The sequence below is a fragment of the Saccopteryx leptura genome, chromosome 5 (genome assembly GCF_036850995.1).
Source record: "Saccopteryx leptura isolate mSacLep1 chromosome 5, mSacLep1_pri_phased_curated, whole genome shotgun sequence".
Classification (NCBI taxonomy): domain Eukaryota; kingdom Metazoa; phylum Chordata; class Mammalia; order Chiroptera; family Emballonuridae; genus Saccopteryx; species Saccopteryx leptura.
The window spans coordinates 189,460,785-189,484,523 of NC_089507.1; the positions used below are offsets into that span (position 1 = coordinate 189,460,785).

Below are 23,739 nucleotides of genomic sequence, written 5' to 3' on the forward strand. Positions count from 1 at the left end.
AACAGGAACAAATACAATATTTAAAATAAAGAACAAGTAAATTTAAATCAACAAACTGACCAGTATTTCAATGGGAACTATGCTTCTCTCTCTGACTACCAATGAAAGAGGTGCCCCTTCCAGAAGTGAGGTGGGGGCCGGATAAATGGCCTCAGGGGGCCACATGCGGCCCGCGGGCCGTACTTTGGGGACCCCTGCCATAGGGCTTGCATGCATACCCCTAAGTAGTTGTCTGTGCCAGAGGTTAGACCAGTACCATTTTGATGGGAAGGGGGGATATAAACAAAAGATTGTTTAATCAGCTTCAGCTCTGCTCATCTGGTCCCTGCCCCACCCCATCTTCCGCATGCCTCCTCTCTGCTGACTGCTTCCTCCCAAGCAGTCAAAGCTCCTGAAGTATGTCAACGTAAGAAATGTCAAAATCTATAGAAAATTTTATGAGATTATCTGAGCCAATATGATGACACATGCTGGGAAGCAAAATCTCAAATGCTTTAGGGAATAACTTTTGCTGTTTCTTTTATGCATGTGAAATTAAAGAGATCACAGAAGGAAGGTTCCATGGAGGTAGGGGAGAGCAAGGCAGGGAGTTGTAGGTTACTTAAGATTATGCGCTCTTTTGAGGTTGGACCTCTTGACAGGGGGTTCCTGAAGAGAGGCATTTTCAAAGGTGTGTTAACCTAGATCAGTGGTTCCCAAAGTGTGCGCCAGGGTGCACTGGTGTGCCCTAGAAGATTTCCAGGTATGCCCTAAGGTATTCCAGAGAAGTATGTTCCTGTTGGGGATTAAAAAACCAACAGGGTTTTTGGAGTTTAGATTTTTGGGGGACAGAGGTGTAGGAAATTGGTTTTAAGCTGACAGTCTGCCCAACCCCCCACCTCTCTTGCCTGATTAGGTTGCAAAAGGCTGTTAAGCTGTGGTGCTGGATTGTTTACACTACCCCCCATGTTCCCTGGAAAGACTGAAGGCAAGTTTCTTCTATCTTCTGTTTGGTGTAAAGTTAAGATAATATGTAGGTGGAGGTTTTAGATTGATGACTAAACATAAGGAATTGTCTCTTGAAGCCTTTAGGATTTCTATGAAAGAATATGTGGCAATATCTAAAAAAGCTTTGAACATTTTACTACAATTTTTAACATCCTATTTATGTGAATTAGGATTTTCTACCCTCAATACAATTAAGCATAAAAAGAGAGGAATTCTTCAATGTATTGAAGAGGAAATGAGAGTTTGCCTTTCAAATATATGCCCAAACATTGAAGAAATTGCTAGGAAACATCAGGCTCATATTTCTCATAAACACAAGAATGAAAAAATTTAACACATTCAGGCCAGGACCTGCTGAATTTACTAAATCTTACTAAGAATGTATCTATATATATAAAAAGATAATATTTTTGTCATTTTTAAATTTTTTAACCCCTCTTTTTTACAAATTCTAAAAAGGATAACTCAAAAACTGTAACATAAAAATTTTTTTAATGTCAGAATAAATTTAATTTTGTCATCTTTATTTCATTTAATTACCATAAAAGCATGCTTGGACTTTATATTTTTTTAATATTTGAATTAATTATTATAACATATTTCTCAGAAATTTGTATATAGTAGTGCTCCTACAATTATTTGTAGGATGTTAAATGCACCCCGACTTCAAAACGTTTGAGTACTAGTGACCGAGATTTACAGAAACAATAGACAGGGCTTTGCTTGAGGCAAAGATAAGCCTTTACTAAAGAAGTTAGGCCCTGGCCAGTTGGCTCAGTGGTAGAGCGTCGGCCTGGCATGCAGGAGTCCCGGATTCGATCCCCGGCCAGGGCACACAGGAGAGGCGCCCATCTGCTTCTCCATCCCTCCCCCTCTCCTTCCTCTCTGTCTCTCTCTTCCCCACTTGCAGCCAAGGCTCCATTGGAGCAAAGTTGGCCTGGGTACTGAGGATGGCTCCATGGCCTCTACCTAGGGTGCTAGAATGGTTCTGGTTGCAACAGAGCGACGCCCCAGATGGGCAGAGCATTGCCCCCTGGTGGGCATGCTGGGTGGATCCCAATCAGGCACATGTGGGAGTCTGTCTGACTGCCTCCCCGTTTCCAACTTCAGAAAAAAATACAAAAAAAAAAAAAGGAAGTTATATGCCTGGGGTGTGGCTGCTCACCATGACCTGCTCAGTTAGGAATGGATTATCAGATTACCCTGTGAGGCTACCTTCTAGAGAAATACTTTGTTTGTCCATAAGTATATCCTTATCCTTATTATTATTATCATTCTAAAATATACTCAACATAAAATTTACCATTTTAACTATTTTTAAGTGTACAGCTCAATGGCATTAAGTCTATGCTCGTTGTTGTACCACCATCACCACCTTTCATCCACAGAACCTTTTCATCTTCCTAAACTGAAACTCAGTAAACAACATGTCCCGTTTCCCCCGGCTCGCAGTCCTCGCAATGCCCTGCTCTTTTCTGTTTCTGTGAATTTAAATACTTTAGGTGCTTTGTACAAATAGACTTGTACAATATTTGTCCCTTTGTGTCTAGTATTTTTACTTAACATTATATATTAAAAGTTCATCCACAATGTAGCATGTGTCCCAAATACCTTTTTAGTAATTTTGAATATACTGGAAAACTAATTAATACCTATTGAATTTTATCCCAAGGCCAAAATTCTATTCAAAACCCCTTATGGGCATACCAACATTTTGAAAAGAACAGGTATTTCCCATCAGTATATCACTGTTCTTACTGATGATTCCAGGTCTACAGAGTAGTAAAGGATGTTATTAGTTGTAAAAAAAACATAATCACCAGGCACATATATAACAAGTTATACTTTGAGCATGAAAGTTGAAAATGGAATTCATAGCCCTAAAATTGACTTCTTGAGCCAAAAGTATTTGGGAGAAAGCAAAATGTTAGTGGCAATTTTCTGGGCCAGTAAGCATGTTTGCAGTCGGATACAGTTTGAATATCTACCTGCAAGATCACTTCATTTTCTACACAAACATGCAGAATGTGTTTTTTTTTTTTTACCAATTCTCTCCCACATGCTTGTAATAGTTAATATTATGTGTCAGCTTGACTGGCTAAGCGGTGCCCAGGTAGCTGGTAAATATTATTTCTGGGTGTGTCCATGAGGATGTTTCTAGAAGAGATGGGTATTTGAATCGGTGAACTGAATAGAGCAAATGGCCCTCCCCAATGTGGGTGGGCATCCTCCAATTTTTTGGGACCCACATGAAACAAAAAGAGAAAAGAGGGGTGAATTTGCTCTCCCTGCTTGAGCTGAGGCATCTGTCTTCTGCCCTTGGACATTGATGCTCCTGGTTCTCATATCTTCAGACTCAGAACCAGACCAACACCATCAGCTCCTAATTCTCAGGCCTGTGGACTTGGCTGAATTACACCCCTAGCTTTCCTGGTCCTCCAGGGGCCAACAGCACATCAGGGGACATCGTGGCCAACATAACCATACTAGCCAATTCCTATAATAAATCCTGTTGGTTATGTTTCCTGGGACGACCTTGATTAATACAATGCTTATGCCACAAGCTGAGGACATATGAGCTAAGAGACTTTCTAGGGAGGCTAGACATAGGAGGCATTTGTTTGTCTTATCTGTCTTATGGGGTTTCTTCACATGTCTCCATCTGTCTGCTCATCTAATTGCAGATGTGCAATTCAACAATCAGAGAAAGTATATATTTCTTTCCCAAACTACACACCACTTACAGTGGATTTGGCTAAGATGACAGTGAAAATCTCGGAGCATTGCACTGGATTTCCTTCAGCTTCTTTGAAGACACACCTTCCATATGAAACATGCCAGGGGGGAAATCACTCCTCAAAGCGGTGTGCTTTGCAAGAAACTTTAAGAAATGGTGAATCTGGGGTCTATTTGCTATCCTCCTCTAGGAACATAACTAATTTAGTGTAATAAAGGAAATTTATGTAACCCATTGTTTCCCAGATTTAATTGACTAAGTAATCCCTCCCTCCCAGTTCCCCTCATGGAGATCGGGTGCTCCCGGGAACGTTCTCTGGTTAGTACTGAGTCGGACTCACAGGTGAATGAATGCTCACATGTGTGTTTAATAATGAAACAAGGGTATTAGGCCATTGTAGATATTAAGTATTAAAATGCCTCATCATAAAGCCGGTAGCAGATTTTCTGTACTAAGCAGTGTCTACAATCTCAATGGACTGAGAGAATGCTCCAGAGAATAGCGGTTTTGTACCTTATTTTAGACATCACAATCAAAGGCGGAGGCGTAAAGAGGGTTACATATAGTTCATTGGTGGTAGATGAATGAGGTGGGAGAAAGCAGAGAGGGGAAGTCTCTGAGTCTGGATAAAAAGTTAAACTGATTAGCACATGCTTGTTTTACATGAGGGGGCATAGGATAGTTTACATTTACAGCACAGAGGGATGGTATGGTGGAGAACAAGATGACAATGAGGGGTCCATGTTCTGGTGGGAGACTGTGCCCTGAGGACTCTAGAGAAAGGGGGTGACTCTGACATCCCAAAGGTGTGTTACTGTGGAAGCAGAAAGACAACAGACCAGCTCAGTTAAGGTAGAGATTGACCTTTGTCAAGGAAGATGCCCACCTGGGATATGTCTACCCCAGGACTCACTTTCAGTTAGGAAGTTTCATTTCAGACCATTCTGTGTGGCTACTGTAGGTCTCTGAGTTTGTAAGCCCCACTATGCAGGCCTCCCCTGAGCTTGTCAAGTTTGCTGTGTGGCCTTTTTCTATCTACATTCCTAAATGGTTCTGGAAGAGCTGCTGGAACGCAGGAGCAGGAGGAGGAGTCCCTGCTCTTGGTTTACATGGATGCTGGACTCCAAGGGACTTCTGTTCTGTGTTAGGGGTTGTCCTGGCTTCCAGTACTCTCAAGTCCTCCAGCCTTATCTGCTCAGTGACAGAGTTCTATTCCGTCCCCAAGAAAGGGTCAGAATTTCTGGGGAGACATGAGAGGACCCAAGAAACCTCCAAAATCCCCTAGTTACCTCTCACTACAGCTCACCATATCCACCAACCTGTATTTCCCAGGGAATGGGGTTTCCTAAGAAGGGCAGCGGCGTGTCCAGTAGAGAAGGCAAATGCAGGGCAGCAGTGCCTCACCCGGTGATGAAAAGCATGTGCTTTGAGGTTCTGAGTCTGTGGCTTTGCCAGTTTCTCACCTGGGCTCTGAGCTTCTGTAGAATGGAGCTATGATAATAACCCTTCTCGTGCAGGAAAGAGTTAACATAGCAAGCCTGGGACTGCCTATCTCAGGAAAGCCTATTTGCTAGGTTGGCCATTGGCTGGCCCCTGGGAACCTGGGTTTTAGGAGGGTTCCCATCATTCCCTGATAAGAATGGCTCATTGTGAAAACAGTATGACTTATGCTAAAACCTTGCTTTCATCTGGAGTCTGGCATTTTGGCTCAGACCAGGCAGAGGGTGCCTGTGTGACCAGCACCCAATGAAATCCTCAGGCACTGCACCTCAAAGGTACTTCCCTCCCTGGGAGACATCATTTCACATGTGTTGTCACGGTCAGCACTGGGGGCATTAATCATGTCCCGTGTGAGTGCACTGGGAGAGGACCCCTGGAGTCTTGTGCCTGGTTCCCTCCAGACTCTGTTCCATGTGCTTTTTCCCCGTTGCTGATTTTATTTTGTGTCCTTTCACTGTGATAACTCACAGCCATGAATCTGAGTATATGCTGAGTCCTATGAGCTCTCTACCTAATCAAACCTCGGGGTGGTCTTGAGAACCCCTAAGATAGGATTATTGTGAATTGTGAGATCATACTCACCAAACATTTAGCACCAGGCCAGGTACAGACTGAGTGTGGACACATCAGAGAGAAGAAACCATCTCCCGAGCAGATCTTCACTTCCCCACTGTGTGTCCCACGGCTCCACGGTGCTAAGAAGCATCCAGACTTTGTCTCTGTCTTTGCTCTGAGTCTGGGATTCCTCACTGCTGTCAGAGAATGGCCATCACTCATGGGCTGTCACTATACACCACGGAGATTCTCCCTCTGCGTTTAGTCGACTGTGAGTTTGACAGAAACGTGGCTTTAGGATTTGGAAGTTTTTTTTTATTTCAGTGGCTTCTTCTATAACTCTTTAACTCAAACTGATTAGACCACAGAACTGTATTTATTACCGTATGGGTTGCAGTTGTATAGAATCACAGGATGCAACATAGAGAAATTAGTTCAGCCCTGCTCCCCCCCCCAACCTGTCTTATTGAAAAACAAGAAGGTATGCCTGACCAGGCAGTGGCACAGTGGATAGAGAGTCGGAATGGGACGTGGAGGACCCAGGTTTGAGGCCCTGAGGTTGCCAGCTTGAGCGTGGGCTCATCTGGTTTTAGCAAAAAGCTCACCAGCTTGAGCCCAAGGTTGCTGGCTTGAGCAAGGGCTCACTCAATCTGCTGTAGCCCCCCAGTCAAGGCACATATGAGAAAGCAATCAATGAACAACTGAGGTGCTGCAATGAAGAATTGACTCTTCTCATCTCTCTACCTTCCTGTCTATCCCTATCTGTCCCTCTCTCTGTCTCTGTGTCACACAAAAAAGAAAAACAAAAACAAAAAGTTATCCATTTATTAATATTTTTGATTTTGTACTCTCCCTTGAATGGCATAGGTACCACTGGGAAATTCAGTCAGGAAGAGAATAATAAGACATGCTAAAAATATTTGGCCTAGCATTTTCAGTGCTTGTTCAGGTATGAATACGTGCAAAAGAACTCTTCTCAAATGATCTCGCTAAATGATTGTTTTTAAAAAATGGTCATGAAGTTTATTAAAATGTCAAGTGGACTCAGCCAACACATAATCAAATTATATTTTCCAGTGTATTTTTATTTTCACTAAATAATACCAAGAGAGGGTACAGAGAGTCACTTACTTATATGGCGTAATTTCCGGGCCCTCCCCCAACTCCAGACAGTAGCTTCTCTGAGTTAACACAATTGTACAGCAGCTAATACAGTCCCCAGATTGGACACTGTTACTTGAGACTTTTAAGCAGCAAAGACAGAGAGAAGTGAGCATTCGAAGATGCAAGTACAGGATAATCTTCAGGCCTCTGCATTCCTGTGCCAATCAGCTTTGTCCCATGTGACCATTTACTCCAAAATATAATGGCATTGGTCCTGGCTGGTTGGCTCAGTGGTAGAGCGTCAGCCTGGCGTGCAGAAGTCTGGGGTTTGATTCCCGGCCAGGACACACAGGAGAAGCGCCCATCTGCTTCTCCACCCCTCCCCTTCTCCTTCCTCTCTGTCTCTCTCTTCCCCTCCCGCAGCCAAGGCTCCACTGGAGCAAAGATGGCCCAGGCGCTGGGGATGGCTCCTTGGCCTCTGCCCCAGGCGCTAGAGTGGCTCTAGTCGCAACAGAGCGACGCCCTGGAGGGGCAGAGCATCGCCCCCTGGTGGGCGTGCCGGATGGATCCCGGTCGGGTGCATGTGGGAGTCTGTCTGACTGTCTCTCCCCGTTTCTAGCTTCAGAAAAATACAAATATATATATGGCATTAAACATCAGACATTTATCTGTGTTCTGATTCTACAGGTCAGCACTTCAAGTCAAGCTTGTCTACATGGGTCTTATGCTGGTTTGCCTGGGTTCACCTAGTGGTCAGCTGCTGGCCAGCTAGGTGGCCCTGCTTGCAGAGCCGGTTGGTGGCTGTCCTTACGGGGGACAGGGCTGTGGTCTGTCATCCTCCGGCAGGGTAGCCTGATTCCCATGCTGGCTGTAGGTTCCATGAACAGTGGGAGGGCAAGAACCAATGTGCAAGCACTTTGCACACTTGTGTCATGGTTTCGCTTGTCCCGTGGGCTACAGCAGATTACATATTCAGGTCCCCAGTTGATGTAGGAGGGAGACACCCACCCGAGGGCATGGACACGGAGCCGTGGAATTACAGGGGCAGTCCTGAGGCAGTCTACCACAGCAGGGTTCCTTCACTTCTTCCCACTTTGGCTTAGGTGCACTCGAACAGGTAAAATCAGTTGACCAATACCTCTTAACCTCCTGGTAGCCCTGTACTTAAAGAATTAAAAAAAAATATGTAGTTACGTTTCCAGGAGAAGCAACATCAAGACATTTTGAACTCTTAATCATATTTCATTTGTTCTTCATTAGCCCCTTATATGAGTTTTCCTAAATGAGTCTGAAGTAAACACCAGGAAGGCTGGGGAAAAGGACTTCGATGGAGTCAGGGAGTTAAGGCTGGGAAGGATCTGATCATTTTTTGAGGGAGCCAGTGCTGTGAACTGAATATGACCCTCCAGAATTCCTGTGTTGAAGTCCTAACTCTCAAGGTGATGGTGTTTGGTGGTGGGACCTTTGGGAAGTGATTAGCTCATGAGGATAGAGCCCTTATGAATGGGATCTGGGCCCTTATTAAAGTGGCCCGAGAGATCACCTTGTCCCCTCTACCCTGTGAGGTTACGGCAAAAGACAGCCATCTAGAAAGCAGATCTTCACCACACACTCAATCTGCTAGCACTTTGATCATGGACTTCTAGCCTCCAAAACTGTAAGGAATAGTTTTCTGTTGTTTATAAGCCACTCACCCTCTGATGTTTTATTAGAGCAGCCTGAACAGACTAGACTTCCAAGAAGAGGATATAATGGGAGCTTGAGAAAACTGGAAAGCAACAGGAAGACCCTGCTCGCCAAGCAGGGGTTCTGTGTACAAAGAAGAAACAGAAGTTTTAATGCCGGATGGAGAGAAGAGAGAGAAGGAAGGAGGGAAAGAGCAAGGGAAGACGTTAACATATATGGAGTTGTGACTCCAAGTGCTATTCACTGAATAAATAGATTCCTGGTGATTTCAGTCCATCAGCAAGTATATTGTAAGCCTTATTATATGCCAGAAACTAGCAATTAGTGACAAAGAAGCAGGCAGTGTCCCCTCTCTTGTGGGTCTTACATTCTAGTAGGAAAAACAAACACTGTGCCTGCCCGCTGTCACCAGTAATGAACGTACAGCAAGTGGATAGACTCTGAAGACTCTGTACACAGAGCTGGAGGAGTGTGTAATGTATCTGTTCAAGTATGAGGACTAAGGTAAAGCTTCCCCAACAAAGCAACATGGAAGCCAAAACATCGCCTTGTAGGATGCCCATAACAGTGTGGTCAGGATCCCGCAAATGTTCCTGATTGTCCTGCTCACAATAATTCGGAGAAGGATCACTCAAGATCACAAGGAATAGCTGGTCTACTTGGGACTCAAACCCAGGTTACCTTACCTGTTTTCTGTATCATAAAGCTCACAGTGTCTATTTTACACATTTTCTAGAAGTATCTGGGTCACAGGATATGTTCTAACTAGGTGAACTACATGTATTCAAACGGGTAAAATACATTGTAAAAAGTTCTAAATATAACGCACAGTGAAAAGTGGGTCTTTCTCCCTGCCCATCCCCTCCTCCCTAGCTCCCTGCAGGCAACGCCAGTCAATTTTCTTATATTTGCCCAGAGGTCTATTTAATACCTGTAGTACCTACTTTGTGCTAGGTGCTTTTCAAAGCCGTTTACAGATATTTAACCCTCATGATAATGTTATGTGATGAATATACTTCTTGACTCCATTTTTCATGTACAGTTACTTGTCCCTCAGGATCCATGGGGGGACTGGTTCCAGGAACCATCACAAATAACAGAGTCCGCAGATGCTCAAGTCCCCTGGAGAAACTGGCATAGGATGTGCATGTAACCTACACACATCTTCCCATATGCTTTATCATCTCTGGGTTACTTACAATGCCCAACACAGTGTAAATGCTGTGCAAATAGCTGTTATTCTCTATTTTGAGGGAATAATGAAAAGTCTGTATGTGTTTAGTACAGATGCAATCAGAGTGCAGAGGCAGCCATCGGCCTAGCTACATAGTACATGTCAGACACACGTCACTTTAAAAAAAAAACAACCAACAACTCTTGATCCACGGTTGGTTGAATCCATGGTTGTGAAACCCGGGGATACAGAGGACAGACTCTGTGCACATATTCTATTTTCCCACACAAATGTTTTAGATTGCAAGTGCCCAGGATCGCCGGCTCAATCCCAAGGTCACCGGTTCGAGCGCAGGTCAGGGCTCATATAAAAAGTAATCAGTGCCTGACCGGGTGGTGGCACAGTGGATAGAGCATCGGACTGGGATGCGGAGGACCCAGGTTCAAGACCCCCGAGGTTGCCAGCTTGAGCGCGGGCTCATTGGGTTTGAGCAAAGCTCACCAGCTTGAGCCCAAGGTCGCTGGCTCGAGCAAGGGGTTACTCGGTCTGCTGAAGGCACATATGAGAAAGCAATCAATGAACAACTAAGGTGTCGCAACACGCAAGGAAAAACTAATGATTGATGCTTCTCATCTCTCCGTTCTTGTCTGTCTGTGTCTATACCTCTCTGACTTTCTCCCTGTCTCTGTAAAAAAAAAAAAAAAGAAAGAAAAAGTAATCAGTGCCACAACTGAAGTGGAATGAGTGGATGCCTCTCTCTCCCTTCTCCCTCTACCTCTCTCCCTCCCTCCCCTCAAAAAATAGCAGGGGCTTTAATTACCTTTATTTCTTCTTCGTGAGTCGACTCTGGCTCGGCTGAGCTTGGATTCCTTCTGGAGGTGGGATTTGTGGGTGCTCCCTGCAGCTCTCCTCCCAGAGCCTACGCGGAAGGAGCAGCGTCCACCAGAGAGATCTTCATGCCAAGTGGCCGGAGCACAAGAGGGAGGTGAAACACATAAGGCCGTGGACCAGACCTCCACCTTGAACTGGCACGCTGTCTCTTCCATCCACAGTCTGTTGGTCAAAGCAGGTCATATGGCCAAGTCCCAAATCAGTGGACAGAGAGCCGTACTCCACATGGCGAGTGCAAGGAAAGAATCAAAAACATTTATGTAAAATTTACTACACACCCTGAACATCTAACTTTCAGCTTTTGTAGCTGGCATGTAGAGGAATTACTGAAAAGATACAGCTATGAATGACTGAATCATTTTCCTGTGTCTTCTGCTGGCAACATACAAACAGCTGCTTCTTTTCTGTTTGCATTTTCCAGGGTTTTGCATCATGTTTGGAAAGAAAAAGAAAAAGATTGAAATATCTGGCCCATCCAACTTTGAACACCGGGTTCATACTGGGTTTGATCCACAAGAGCAGAAATTTACTGGCCTGCCCCAACAGTGGCACAGTCTGTTAGCAGACACAGCCAACAGGCCGAAGCCCATGGTGGACCCTTCCTGCATCACACCCATCCAGCTGGCTCCCATGAAGGTATGGCGCGGGTTTGTCTTTGAGTTGACTTAAGACATGTGCTCTAATTTGATGAAGTGTATAATTTTTACAGACAAACTATGAAGTGCCTAAGCTGTGTATTTGTTTTGAAATATACACAGATTAGCCACAATTGTTCTTCAATGATTATAATGCTCACCATTTATGTAAATTGCAGCACATGCTAAGGAAACTTAGCTTTTAGCTGCGATATCTTTTTAAAATCAGACATTTAAAATGCACTCACAAAATAGGAAATGTTTATTTCACTTAAATGATATTTACTAATCTTGATACTGAAGAGTGTTATTATCTACTCTTTCTGATAAATATTGCCAATAACTTTTAATTAAACAGTGTATTAGAAATCTTTTGTTGTTTTGCATTTGCCCTCAGAATGTTTAAACTTTTGTATAAAATTTAGTAGTAACCTATTTCATAATACATGATTTTATATACCATATATGCATATATATACATGCAGAAGTATACATATATACATGTATAAGCTTTATATATATATTCATGTAAATTTATATAAATATGCATACATATATACATTTCAATTTGCCTTTATAGTCTAAGAAACAGCTATTTCAAATAAAAAGGCATCATTTGAGTTCTGGAGTAAGCTATAATTATCTTAAAGAAATGGCTAGTACATTTTTGGCAAAAAGTGTTCATGAAAATAATTACATTAAAGCAGAACTCAGACCCAATAAATTCTAGATGCATTAATATTCTACAAAGAGTATCCAGCCATTGCAGTTTCCATCTGAATAAGATTTCCATAACCATCAAGTAATTCCTATGGCAGTTAAACATTTTTGGAGTTCATCGTTATGTTATCCGATGGATCAGACTCTGTTCTATATCTCTTTATATTAGTAGACATCTGAGCTACATGAATACCTTATTCTATGTTAACATAAATATCGACTATGTCATATTTAAATGATAGCAAAACAAAAGTGGATACATTTTTTTAAGAGTTGCAAAGAAGGACCATAGCCAATAAAGTACGGGAAATGCTTATATAAGCTATTACCCGAGAGGACTAAGTTAGAATTGCAATGCCATCATTCTTGCGCTGTCTTGGTCATTCTCTTCTGGTATTGAACACGTGAGTGTATTCTGCCCAAAGATCACTGCAGAGTCTTCTAATCCTGTATCTTGTGAATTTGATTTTCTGATAGGATTTTGAAACTTTTCAGCCCAACTAAAATGTAAAATATGCAAAAGATGGATATTTGAGAAGATAAATCTTTCATTTGAAACAGGTGTTGATTGATATTTAATAGAAACTGACCCATTTACCAACTCGACTGGTTAATATTAGGCAATATCTTACTATCAAACTTTTTTTGTTTTTCTCAAGAGAAGGCTAATTCTTAATCAATGACCAGATGTTAGGGTGGATTACATCTAAAAAGCAGGGGGGGTTGAAAAGAATTTCCTTTTGGTTTCATTATTTTTCTCATATCCCAAGTTTTTATAAACACTAGAAAATGAAATGTTCAGTATACCCAGAGAAGTCCCCTGCTGTTGGTCATCAAGGTGAAAGGAAAATGCCCAAATGAAATGAGGCCTTATTTTCTTACCCTTGAGTATAATGACTTGATGAAGAATTTTCTAGAAGGATACTCTAGGACATTCTAGAGTCATAGTGAAACATTCTAGCTGAAGGCCCAGGATGTGTGCTGTCTTTTAGAGAGCATGTTTATGATTGGGTAAGGACAGAGTACCTGGGTTTTCCACCTGCCCAGGTCATAGCAGGTGCTGGCCATCAGTGAAGGAGGAAGCTCCCATCTCAGTGATAATCGACCATGCTCAGTGGGCACAGGATTTAAGAGGACCTTCTAGCTCATTTCCCATCTCCTGGATGAGCTGGCTTATTATCCTCTATGACAGAACTTAAAAGCCCCTCTGAGAGTTGGAGCAAGGTTTTCCAAGTGCTGAGTGCCTGAGCCCCACAATGCTCTGACTCACTTTATCACTTTCTAGCCCTCGTATCAAATGAGTGAACATCCAGTCTGTACAAAACAAAAATATTTAATATAGATGCTTACGTGCCAGCTGAGGGATGGCTGGAAAACACATCCTAAGTATAGATCCAGCCCTGCATTTCTGCAAATGAGGCCTCAGGCACAGTTTTACCTGTGTGAAGAAAAGAAAAACAGACAAGAAATGAAAAACCATAGTCAACTAGGTTAAAATTTCCCCAGAAAGAGTGGAGTTAATCAAATGCTTTTAACTGTACCTCATACTCCCACTCAACTCCTTTAGATTGATCCTTCCTCTCTTCAAGTCCTCTGAGTGCAGTTAGCACTGTTGCCAGCTCTTAAACAACATTGGTGGCTCCAGAGAATCCTACTGACTCTACGAGCCCCTTAGAAAAAGGGAAGGAAGATGTTTAAGGAGCCAAAGTATACCATTTGGGTTGCATGATCCCACTGTTTAGAAATGCCTTCTCTGGAGAAATCTTCCAAGTCACTTGAGAATTAAATACTATAAACAGTGCAGAATACGTCTCAGAAGCCAGAACAGTCCTTAAAATAAAAAAGCCATGAATTAATTGACAAAAAGGAGTGAATATGTAGAGTTGTGCAGATTTAAAGCCATGTGGCAAAGTGATTTAAGTTAGGTAGAGCCAACCATTGTAATTTGGTCCAGTTGTCCTTTAAAGAGAACTAGGGAAGGCCCTGGCCGGTTGGCTCAGCGGTAGAGCGTCGGCCTGGCGTGCGGGGGACCCGGGTTCGATTCCCGGCCAGGGCACATAGGAGAAGCGCCCATTTGCTTCTCCAACCCCCAGCCCCCCTCCTTCCTCTCTGTCTCTCTCTTCCCCTCCTGCAGCCAAGGCTCCATTGGAGCAAAGATGGCCCGGGCGCTGGGGATGGCTCCTTGGCCTCTGCCCCAGGCGCTAGAGTGGCTCTGGTCGCGGCAGAGCGATGCCCCAGAGGGGCAGAGCATCGCCCCCTGGTGGGCAGAGCGTCGCCCCTGGTGGGCAGAGTGTCGCCCCCTGGTGGGCGTGCCGGGTGGATCCCGGTCGGGCGCATGCGGGAGTCTGTCTGACTGTCTCTCCCCGTTTCCAGCTTCAAGAAAAAATAAATAAATAAATAAATAAATAAATAAATAAATAAAAGAAAAAGTAAAGAGAACTAGGGAAAATAAAACAAAGGATCTTGACATAAAAGCCGTAAGTGGAAGAAGAGCACAATGCCTTATGTTGTAACCAAACTCCAGATTTTCAGTTTTTGTCAGTGAGCTTCAGACAGGCTGGTCCTGATTGGAAATCTGCCATTGCAACCAACTCTCTTCTGTATTGATTAGAGTTTTCACCCATTCCTGTTCAGAACTCAAAGTGCATGTCATGCTTACCAGGACATACCCTTCTAAGCAAATCTATTTTCATCAGTTTTTCTCAAAATCCAGTCCCTCAGAATCCCCTGGAGGGTTTGATAAAACAAGATTTCTGGGCCCATCTCTAGAGTTTCTGACTCAGTAGGACTGAGATGGGGCCCAAGAATGTACATTTCTAATAAATTTCCAGGTGATACTGATGCCTCTGGTCCAGGGACCACATTTTGAGAATCTTGATCAAGGGTGATTATGAAGGGCTTTGTTCACATAATGTATCACTAACGCAAATTTACACTGGCCAAGATTTCCAAAATTTCAGAAATTTAACCAGAAATCACAAGTTGACTCGAACTTGTATCGAAAGCTAACATTCATTTACCCAAGCCTTTGGCGTGTAGGTAAACTGAGATAACCTGAACATCCAACGATGGAGGTAGGAGCCATCTAAAACATTTAGCAAATATCTTTGAGAAAGTGTCTTTTGTATCTATTGTCATTTCATCCACAAGAGCATCATAAGGAATATTACCAAGGGTCCCGCTGACGTAGATGTGTAAGGGGAGGCTGAAGGGTCACGTTTGTTCTTGCCTAGTGGTTCTCAAACTCAGGCTTTCCTCGAAATCTCCTGGGGCTGAAGGGGGCCTGCCCTAGAGATTCTAATTCAGAAGGTCTAGAGTGGGTCTAAGGATCTGTATGTTTAACAAACTCTCAGAGGCTGCTGATGATAATTTTTTTTTTAATTTTTCTTAAGTGAGAAGTAGGGAGGCAGAGAGATGGACTCCCACATACGCCCCGACTGGGATCCACCCAGAAAGCCCCATACGGGGAGATGCTCTGCCCATCTGGGTCTGTTGTTCTATTGCTTGGCAACTGAGCTATTTTAGCAACTGAGGTGAGGCCATGGAGCCATCCTTAGTGCCCTGGGCCAACTTGCTCCAACTGAGCCATGGCTGCAGGAGGTGAAGAGAAAGATAGAGAGAGAAGAGAGAGGGGGAAGGATGGAGAAGCAGATGGTCTCTTCTCCTGTGTGCCCTGACTGGGAATTGAACCCAGGACATCTATATGCCAGACCAACACTCTACTTCTGAGCCAACAGGCCAGGGCCAGGGCCATACTTTTAAAACCACTGTTCTACGTTCTAGGTGGGACTAAAACTAGAACGTAATAATCACCTTTGTGACAATCTGGACATCATTTGAAAAATATTATATAAAAAATAGAGAAGATAATCTTTAAAAGACTTTTTTTAAAACAAGCTTCCACCTAAAGTAAACAAATAACATATCTTAATACTTGCTTCTGATTTTGTTTTCATTTTCAGGTAGAACTATAGAAATAATACTAAATAACGCTATTTTGCATATTTAAATTTTATTAAATGATGTCATACTACATATCGTATATTCTAACATTTTTTTTTACTTAACACTGTTTTGAGATAAATTCATATTGATGTGTTGAAAACGAGTTTATTAAAAAATTAGTTTTTTACGGTTTATCCATTTCTGTATTAAAGGATATTGCCTAGTATTTGCTGTTACAGTTAATATTGTCATGACCATCTCTATTTATAGCTCATTGGCCACATCGTGACAAGTTTTCTTGCAGCTGTTCTAAAAATGTAGTCTGGAGCCCCTAGGGGTCCCTCAGTCACCATTCGGGCAGTCTGGAAGGTTAAACCTCTTTCCATAATAATTTGTTCCCTTCTCTCCCAAGTTCATGGCAGAGTTTCCCTGAAGCGACATGACTTTTATTGACATCAATAGTCTAATGCCTAATTGATCATGTGCTTTGTGTTCTTATGTTTTAAACATTTTTCAGTTTTAATTTCAAATGTAATAAATATTGATAGATATGCTATAAACCAAAGTACTCTGGGGTCCTCAGTCATTATATTCTTGAAAACCTTCCAAACCAAAAAGTTTGAAAACCACTGTCTTACGGCTTACATGATATTAGATTCTCTGTGGCTTCTACAACTTGCTCATCAAATTATAGCTATGGGTTTTTGGGTGTTTTTTTTTTGGGGGGGGTGTGTTTATTTGTTTGTTTGTTTGTTTTCTAAAAATAGAGACTTTTATCTTCTCCAGTTGGATGGTAATCTAATTTCTACACCAATCTCAACAGCTATTGAACATAATATTTCATTTCTTTTATTGTCATAAAAATGTAATTTCTTTAAACTAAGAGTTTTGAAGTCATTTAAAATGCCTACATCTTACTATCCTATTTTCTAATTTCACCTTTGAATCCTTTCTAACAAATATTCTTTTTGTCCTTTCGAGTTTGACAATTCACAGAGAATACCAGAGCAAAACCGATCTGACTGGGTTCGTTTCATCTTCCTGGTCTCTCGTGCTTTATAATCTTCCAAAGCTGGGGTTATCTTATCCCTGATCAATGCACTAAAAACCACTCTACTCACAAAAACAAGTGAAATCAGGAGAGGTCTGTTCTTAGGTCTGGCCGCCCCATTCTGGAAGGCTTGTGCCATCTTTGGTATCTTAGTTTATGTGCAAAGCTCATTAAACAGTGAATCCTTCTGATTACTCTGTAATTCTCTACTCTTTCTCTCTTGCGTTGATTCACAATTTTGCATTCAGGATTTAAGTTTTTAGAGCCATGTCATCCTTCTCAATCTTATTTCCATGGACTCACTTTTTTCTTGAATATTTTTTCAGAATTTGCTTTCCTAAAATACAGGGCGACTATCTGACACATTCTGGCATTATCTCCCTTTGACATAAGATAACAGTTTCTCCCCTGGTCCCTTCTTATCTTTGCCTCACCGATGTGCTCTGCTTTGTTGGTCAGAAGGAAGTCTAGAGGGACTGTTTCTTTTAGTTTTCATATCTACCTTCTGAAAGTTATCAAGGAATTCAAACTGTGTATCAGATGGTTGTCAGGGTCTTAGCAGAATGAAATTCTTAGCAGTTCTGAGAGCTGAGAGCTGCCCCATTGTGACATTCCTGGCTCCCTTGCCTGTACTGTGGTTTGTAACATGGAAGCCTCACGCTGACCTCCAGCTGGGCCCCGTGGCTTCTGTCTTTCGGTTTTCACCCTGATGTTTTCCACTGGGTCCCTCTAAAGCTCATGGATCTCCCACAGTTTTTTTAGCCATGTAAGTTCATATGGTTTCACCTTCCTCTTCTTTTAGATCTATTCCTACTAGCGTGTAAGGTTGAGCATAGAGGTGTCTTTCTTACCACCTGGAATTCAGTGCCATGATGTTCACCCAGCCACGTCCTTAGGAATAGAAAGAGGAGGCCCCAGGAGTCAGCTCACTGTATCTAAGTCCACTCTCTGCCGATTCATAAACTGTGCGGCTTTGGATAAGTCAACTCTACACTTCTTTGAACTGAAGTTTCTGACCTGTGAAATGAGGGTACTGGTTTAATGAATTTATTCATTTTGCCATTTTCTATAGGCAGATTGTAATTGTCCAAGGAGCTTTGGTGCGCAGAGAATACGTTCTCAGTCTACCACTTATACTTTAGTGTAATAATGTGATAAAACTGCAGATCTGTTCAGCAATGTTTCAGAAAAATACCAGTATCTACTACCTATTAAAGTAATGCTATCGATCAAATTATATATATTATACATTTAAATATTAGTCAAAATCTCCCAACTATTTCAAGAAAATTGTAGGATGACTATGTCAACGTTTCTCGGCTGCTTCAACCATAGTATACACCTTAAAAAATAGAGTAAAGGCACGCAAAGAAACAAAAGTGGTAAAGACATAAAATATCATAATGCTTATGAAGTGCATTGTTATACTAATATTTAACCTCTTATAGTAATATTGATAGTATGGTTTTGATTATTTTTTTTATTATTTTGCTATATATAATATTATTTCTCAAGTTACACTGCAGTACTTATTTTTAAACCATGCTAAGGTTATCATAGTCTTTTTAGACCCAAAACAAACTATCTCAAACAAGCTGGTACGTGCTCAATAGATAGGACCCAATGTTATGTTGTTGTCATTGCTGAAAATGATGGTGGCGTTTTTACTGTTGCTGCTAGTTATCCAAGTTTATTTTCTCCTGTGTGCCCAGGGTTGCCAATACTTGTTTGTTAACTCAGAGCCAATTCTGAGATCTATATCTTTGTTTATTGCTATGATAGCAGTAAATGTGAAAAAATAAATAAAACATCATAATATAAGGTAACTGAGGGTATGGGAAAGCTAGAATCCTTGAAGAAAGATCTTCAGTAATGGTGACCAGGGAGCCAAGAGAAGCCCCAAGAGGGGGAGAAATTCACAGGCAGAAGGAAGAATTAGTATAAAGGTCCTGGGACAGAAGCTAACATGGGGAGTTTAAAGGACAAACAGATAGCCTTTGAGGCTGGAGCAGGGTGGGATGGGGAGAGGGGGAGAGATGTGGTCCGATGATAAGAGGGCCTGGATGGCGTGGGAGCTGGTGTGTGCAAGAGTCAGGAGTCTGCTGCTAAATAAACCCACGTGCATGAAGGACATAGGCCTCAGGTCGAGAAATTGTTCTATTACCAAGTGAATTGATTTATTTAAAAGTCAGATCCAATTTAAAGTGTGCCAACCATGTAGATTTAATATGCAATCTGGCAGGTTCTAGGGACATACCAGTTAAACGGGTCCAAGTAGTTGAGAGGCAAGGAGACCTTCCAATGATACAATTGTCAAAAGCTATTTAAGAAAAACACAAACCATACAGAGGAAACAGTGTGTTGGAAGATTGTTAATGTTTTAAAAAGGAAAAGGTGATTATAAAATGAAACCAGTTGGGAAGAATTTCCTGTATTTTAACATCTCTTGTCCAAAACCCCAAGTGACAGACACAAGGCGGTGTCTGAAACACTGACTGGGACTGCAGCTCTCACTCGGTGTGCAAGTTCAGCTTCTCTCTTGATGCATGTTTTCACACGTGCAAAACCAGGAATGGAAGCAGACCTGGGTTCTCTCCATGCCTTTCCAGAATTCCTCCCTCCATTTTCCAGGTGCCTTCCAGCGTCCCCACCGCCCCAGACACAGGAAGGAAAGCCTCACAGCAGCGGCAAATTCTCTCACTTGCCGACATTCAGAAGACTTAGGCAAGGTCCGTTTTGTTCCAAAAAAGTGGACAAAGCCAAAACCAAAGCAAGGTTTATTAGATATCTTCATTTCTATGTCCAGCCATGTCTGGAGACTTCTAAAAAGCAGTTGTTCATTGTATCAATGACGTTAATATTCGATGTGCTGATGCCTCCCCTCCAATTCCCTATCTCCTTCTCTCTCTCCTCTCCAATTCCCTATCTCCTTCTCTCTCTCCTCTCCCTTTCTCCCTTTCCCTTTCTCTCCCATCCTTCCATTCTTCCTTCCTCCCTTCCTACCCCCTCTCTTTTCTCTTTCTTTTTCTATTTCTTTAATACACAGACACCTCTGAAAGTAAAAAAACAAAAAAAAAAAAAAAGGAAAATTTACATTAACCATTTACAAGTACCATCTTTATTTATGGTAGTGTTTCACTTAAGCTAGTTTAACATTTCCTTTCAAAGACTGAGCAGCCTTAAGCTCCAGTGACCTAGTATTTAATCCAGAAAAACAAACAGTGATATTTTTGTGGGAGAGGACTAATCACAGGAAAGCCATCACTGCGGGTCCTCACCCCTTCTTCCGGTTTGAGGAGGGCAGGGTATTAACTGCACGCCTTCACTGGGCCAGGTGACTGGCTCATCTTGGCACCCAGTGTGACGCTTCTGTAATACACATGAGTGGATCTCACACCTGTGACTCACTGGAACAAGTAGAAAATAACTAGGCTTTCATAGTCCATGATCCTGGTATTTGGAAGATGGAGCCTAGATTCCCAATTAAAGTTGGACCACTAAGACCCCATGAATGAATGCTCTCAGTCCATCTCTAAGAATTTAGTATCTGCAGTCACCCTCCAGACCAAGGTAAACATAGAATGTACCATTTTAAAGCAATTGTCAATAACAGGTTATATTGTAAAGTAATTTATGACTACTTTGATGGTTGGATCTACTTCTGAAGGCCTTCTCACACAGTTTAGTATGCCTTGCCCAGCATTTCTGTGGTGACTATGGTCTCCTGCTTTAACTCTGAGGTTGGGGGTGGAGAGATACAGCAGACCCCACACAGTGACAGAATACAGCTGAGGGTTATGTGACCAGCTCACTTTGACTGTTTTATCCCATTTTCATTCCCAGAGCAGACACTAGTGTGAGGCAAAGCAGGCATCAAATCTATAGTAATCTGCAGATTTTGTGGAAATATCCCTCACCAAATCCAAAATACCCCTTGGCCAAAATCCATAGTATTGTTACCAGGCATTGGATAGTGTTTTACAGAGTACACAGTCTTTAATATTTATTATATTGTGACATTCTCATAATAACCATTTAACAGTTTTAACCCAGTTATATAGATAAAGGAAACTTGACTCCACACAACTGGCTGATTTGTTTAAAGTCACCCAATTTCTGCCTGACCAGGTGGTGGCACAGTGGATAGAACATCAGCCTGGTATGCTGAGGACCCAGGTTTAAAACCCCGAGGTGGCCAACTGGAGCATGGGCTCATCTGGCTTGAACACAGGCTCACAGCTTGAACACAGGGTCACTGGCTTAAGCATGGGATCATAGACATGACCCCATGGTCACTGGCTTAAGCCTGAAGGTCACTGGCTTGAAGCCCAAGGTCATTGTCTTGAGCCCGAGGTCACTGGCTTGAGCAAGAGGTCACTGGCCTAGCTGGAGCCCCCATGTCAAGGCACATATGAGAAAGCAATCAATGAACAACTATGGTGCTGCAACAAAGAACTGATGCTGATTATTTCTCTCCCTTCCTGTCTTTCCATTTCTTTCTCTCTCTCCCCCCCCCAAAAAAAAGTCACCCAATTTTTAATTTGAGCCCTGACCTAATATCAGAGAGCCAGCTGCATTTGGTTGCCCCACACCCTATCTTTTCTCCTTCTGTGGCTTTCTCCCCAAAAGGGTTAATGATTACTTTGTGTGCCCCCCCCCCAAAGTTTTTAACAGCAGGGCCATGGGGAAAAGACAATAATAATTCCAAGGAAAGAACCTCATTTTGCAGTAGCAGACAGGTGAGTGGAGGGGTGGTACTTTTGAGCAGGAAAAATATTCTAGTTTGCTTCACATAGCATAAGAAAGATTGATTGGCCTATAGGAGTTTGGCAAAAAAGAAAAGAATAATAATCAGGATGTTGGTGATTGATCTGATCAGGCATAGTTGCATAGGTTCCTTGCCTATACCATCTGGTGGGCTGGATTATTTAATTTAACTCAGTTCCTCTTTTCTCTTGCCTTAGGAGGGCTAAGTTCTTCCTCACCTCCTTACCTTGCCCATAACTTGATTTTGGTCAGTGAGGTGATATGAGCAAAGGCTTGACATGCACAGCTAAGTTTTCTCATAGTGCTCTTACCATCCCCATAAGAGCATGACTTGGATGGTTCAGTGATTCCAGAAGAGTGAGCAGAACCACCCTCGCCTAGCTGCATCCCCACAGCTTGAAGCAGTTGCCTGAGCCCCAGGTCCATTTTATGACACTGAGTGTGGGGTGGTTTGTTATGTAGCATCATTGGATAACTGACTGATACACTATCTCACCTAGCACTCACTTCCTTTCAAATGAGTGGTATTTACTTTGTCTTAGGTACAAACATACCTCATTTTGAGCTTTGCTGAATTGTGTTTCAAATACATTGTGTTTTTACAAACTGACCCTTCAGAAGCAAGGCAAGACCCTCCAGCAGCAAAAAGCTTACAGTTGACTTTATTGTGATACTTACTTTGTTGCAGTAGTCTAGACCCAAACCCACAATGTCTCTGAGGTGCACCTGTTAGGAAAAGCAAGACTTAGCAAGGTTAAAGAAATTGCTGAAAGTCCCACAACTAATAACTGGAAGGGGCTTAGAATTCAGACCCTAAGCTCTGACTCAGAAATCCAGGCTTGTAACCAGCACACCGATGATAAGGGTGTGTTTGGACATGAGTGTTGCATATGTAAATGATGCTATGTCGAAAAAAAAATCACTTCCTTCTTACCTCGTCCTGCCCTTCATCTGACAGATGACAGCACTGATCCAGGTAGGTAAAGTGAATATTCCCAAAGTCATGGGGCAAGTTAATGTCAGATGTCCGATATGATTTCTGTGTATAGGAATGCTTCTGATTCAAGCACTTAGGAAGCCCTGAGTCAGCCCAGAACTAGCACTCACTAGCACAATATCATTTAATGCCTACTTCTCTACAATTTCCTTCCTTCCTTCTTCCCTCCCTCCCTCCCTCCCTCCCATCTTTCCTTAGATTTTATTTATTGATTTTAGAGAAAGGATAGAGAGAGAGAAGGGGGTAGGAGTAGGAAGCATCTACTCCTAGTTGCTTTTTCTTTTTCTTCTTCATTTTTCCAAAGCTGGAAACGAGGAGGCAGTCAGACAGACTCCCGCATGCGCCCGACCGGGATCCACCCGGCATACCCACCAGGGGGCGATGTTCTGCCCCTCTGGGGCATCGCTCTGTTGCATCCAGAGCCATTCTAGTGACTAAGGCAGAGGCCACAGAGCCATCCCCAGCGCCCGGGCCATCTTTGCTCCAATGGAGCCTCTGCTGCGGGAGGGGAAGAGAGAGACAGAGAGGAAGGAGAGGGGGAGGGGTGGAGAAGCAGATGGGCGCTTCTCCTATGTGACCTGGCGGGGAATCGAACCCGGGACTCCTGCACGCCAGGCCGACGCTCTACCGCTGAGCCAACCGGCCAAGGCCTAGTTGCTTTTTGTATGTGCCTTGACAGGGCAAGCCCAGGGTTTCGAACCAGCGACCTCACCATTCCAAGTCAGCATTTTATTCACTGCACCACCACAAGTTAGGCCCTCCTGACAATTTCTTATCACTACTGCCATGTGACTTGATTTTCTAGTCGGAGAGTACTCAGAGCCCTCTGCAGTGGCTTTCATTATGCATGCAATCCACGTAGTCTTCTCAAGTGAATTAAGCAGGATATTTCAATGAAAGTGTGCACCAAGAAGCGAATGAATACGTGGTCACAAAAGCATGCCGCTCACTCCGTCTGCAGGATGGCCAGGCTGCTCCTTGAGCTGATCC

At 42.8% G+C, this 23,739-nt stretch overlaps 1 protein-coding gene across 2 annotated transcripts in view; it reads left to right on the forward strand.

Annotated features, from left to right (window-relative positions):
• PAK5 (p21 (RAC1) activated kinase 5) overlaps nt 1-23,739 on the forward strand; it is a 278,473-nt gene that overhangs the window by 165,249 nt on the left and 89,485 nt on the right. For both annotated transcript variants that reach the window (XM_066387157.1, XM_066387158.1), the window contains exon 3: nt 11,056-11,270. In XM_066387157.1, the coding sequence (XP_066243254.1) occupies nt 11,067-11,270 (204 nt within the window). In that variant the 5' untranslated portion in view covers nt 11,056-11,066. The remainder of the gene's footprint in view (nt 1-11,055; nt 11,271-23,739) is intronic.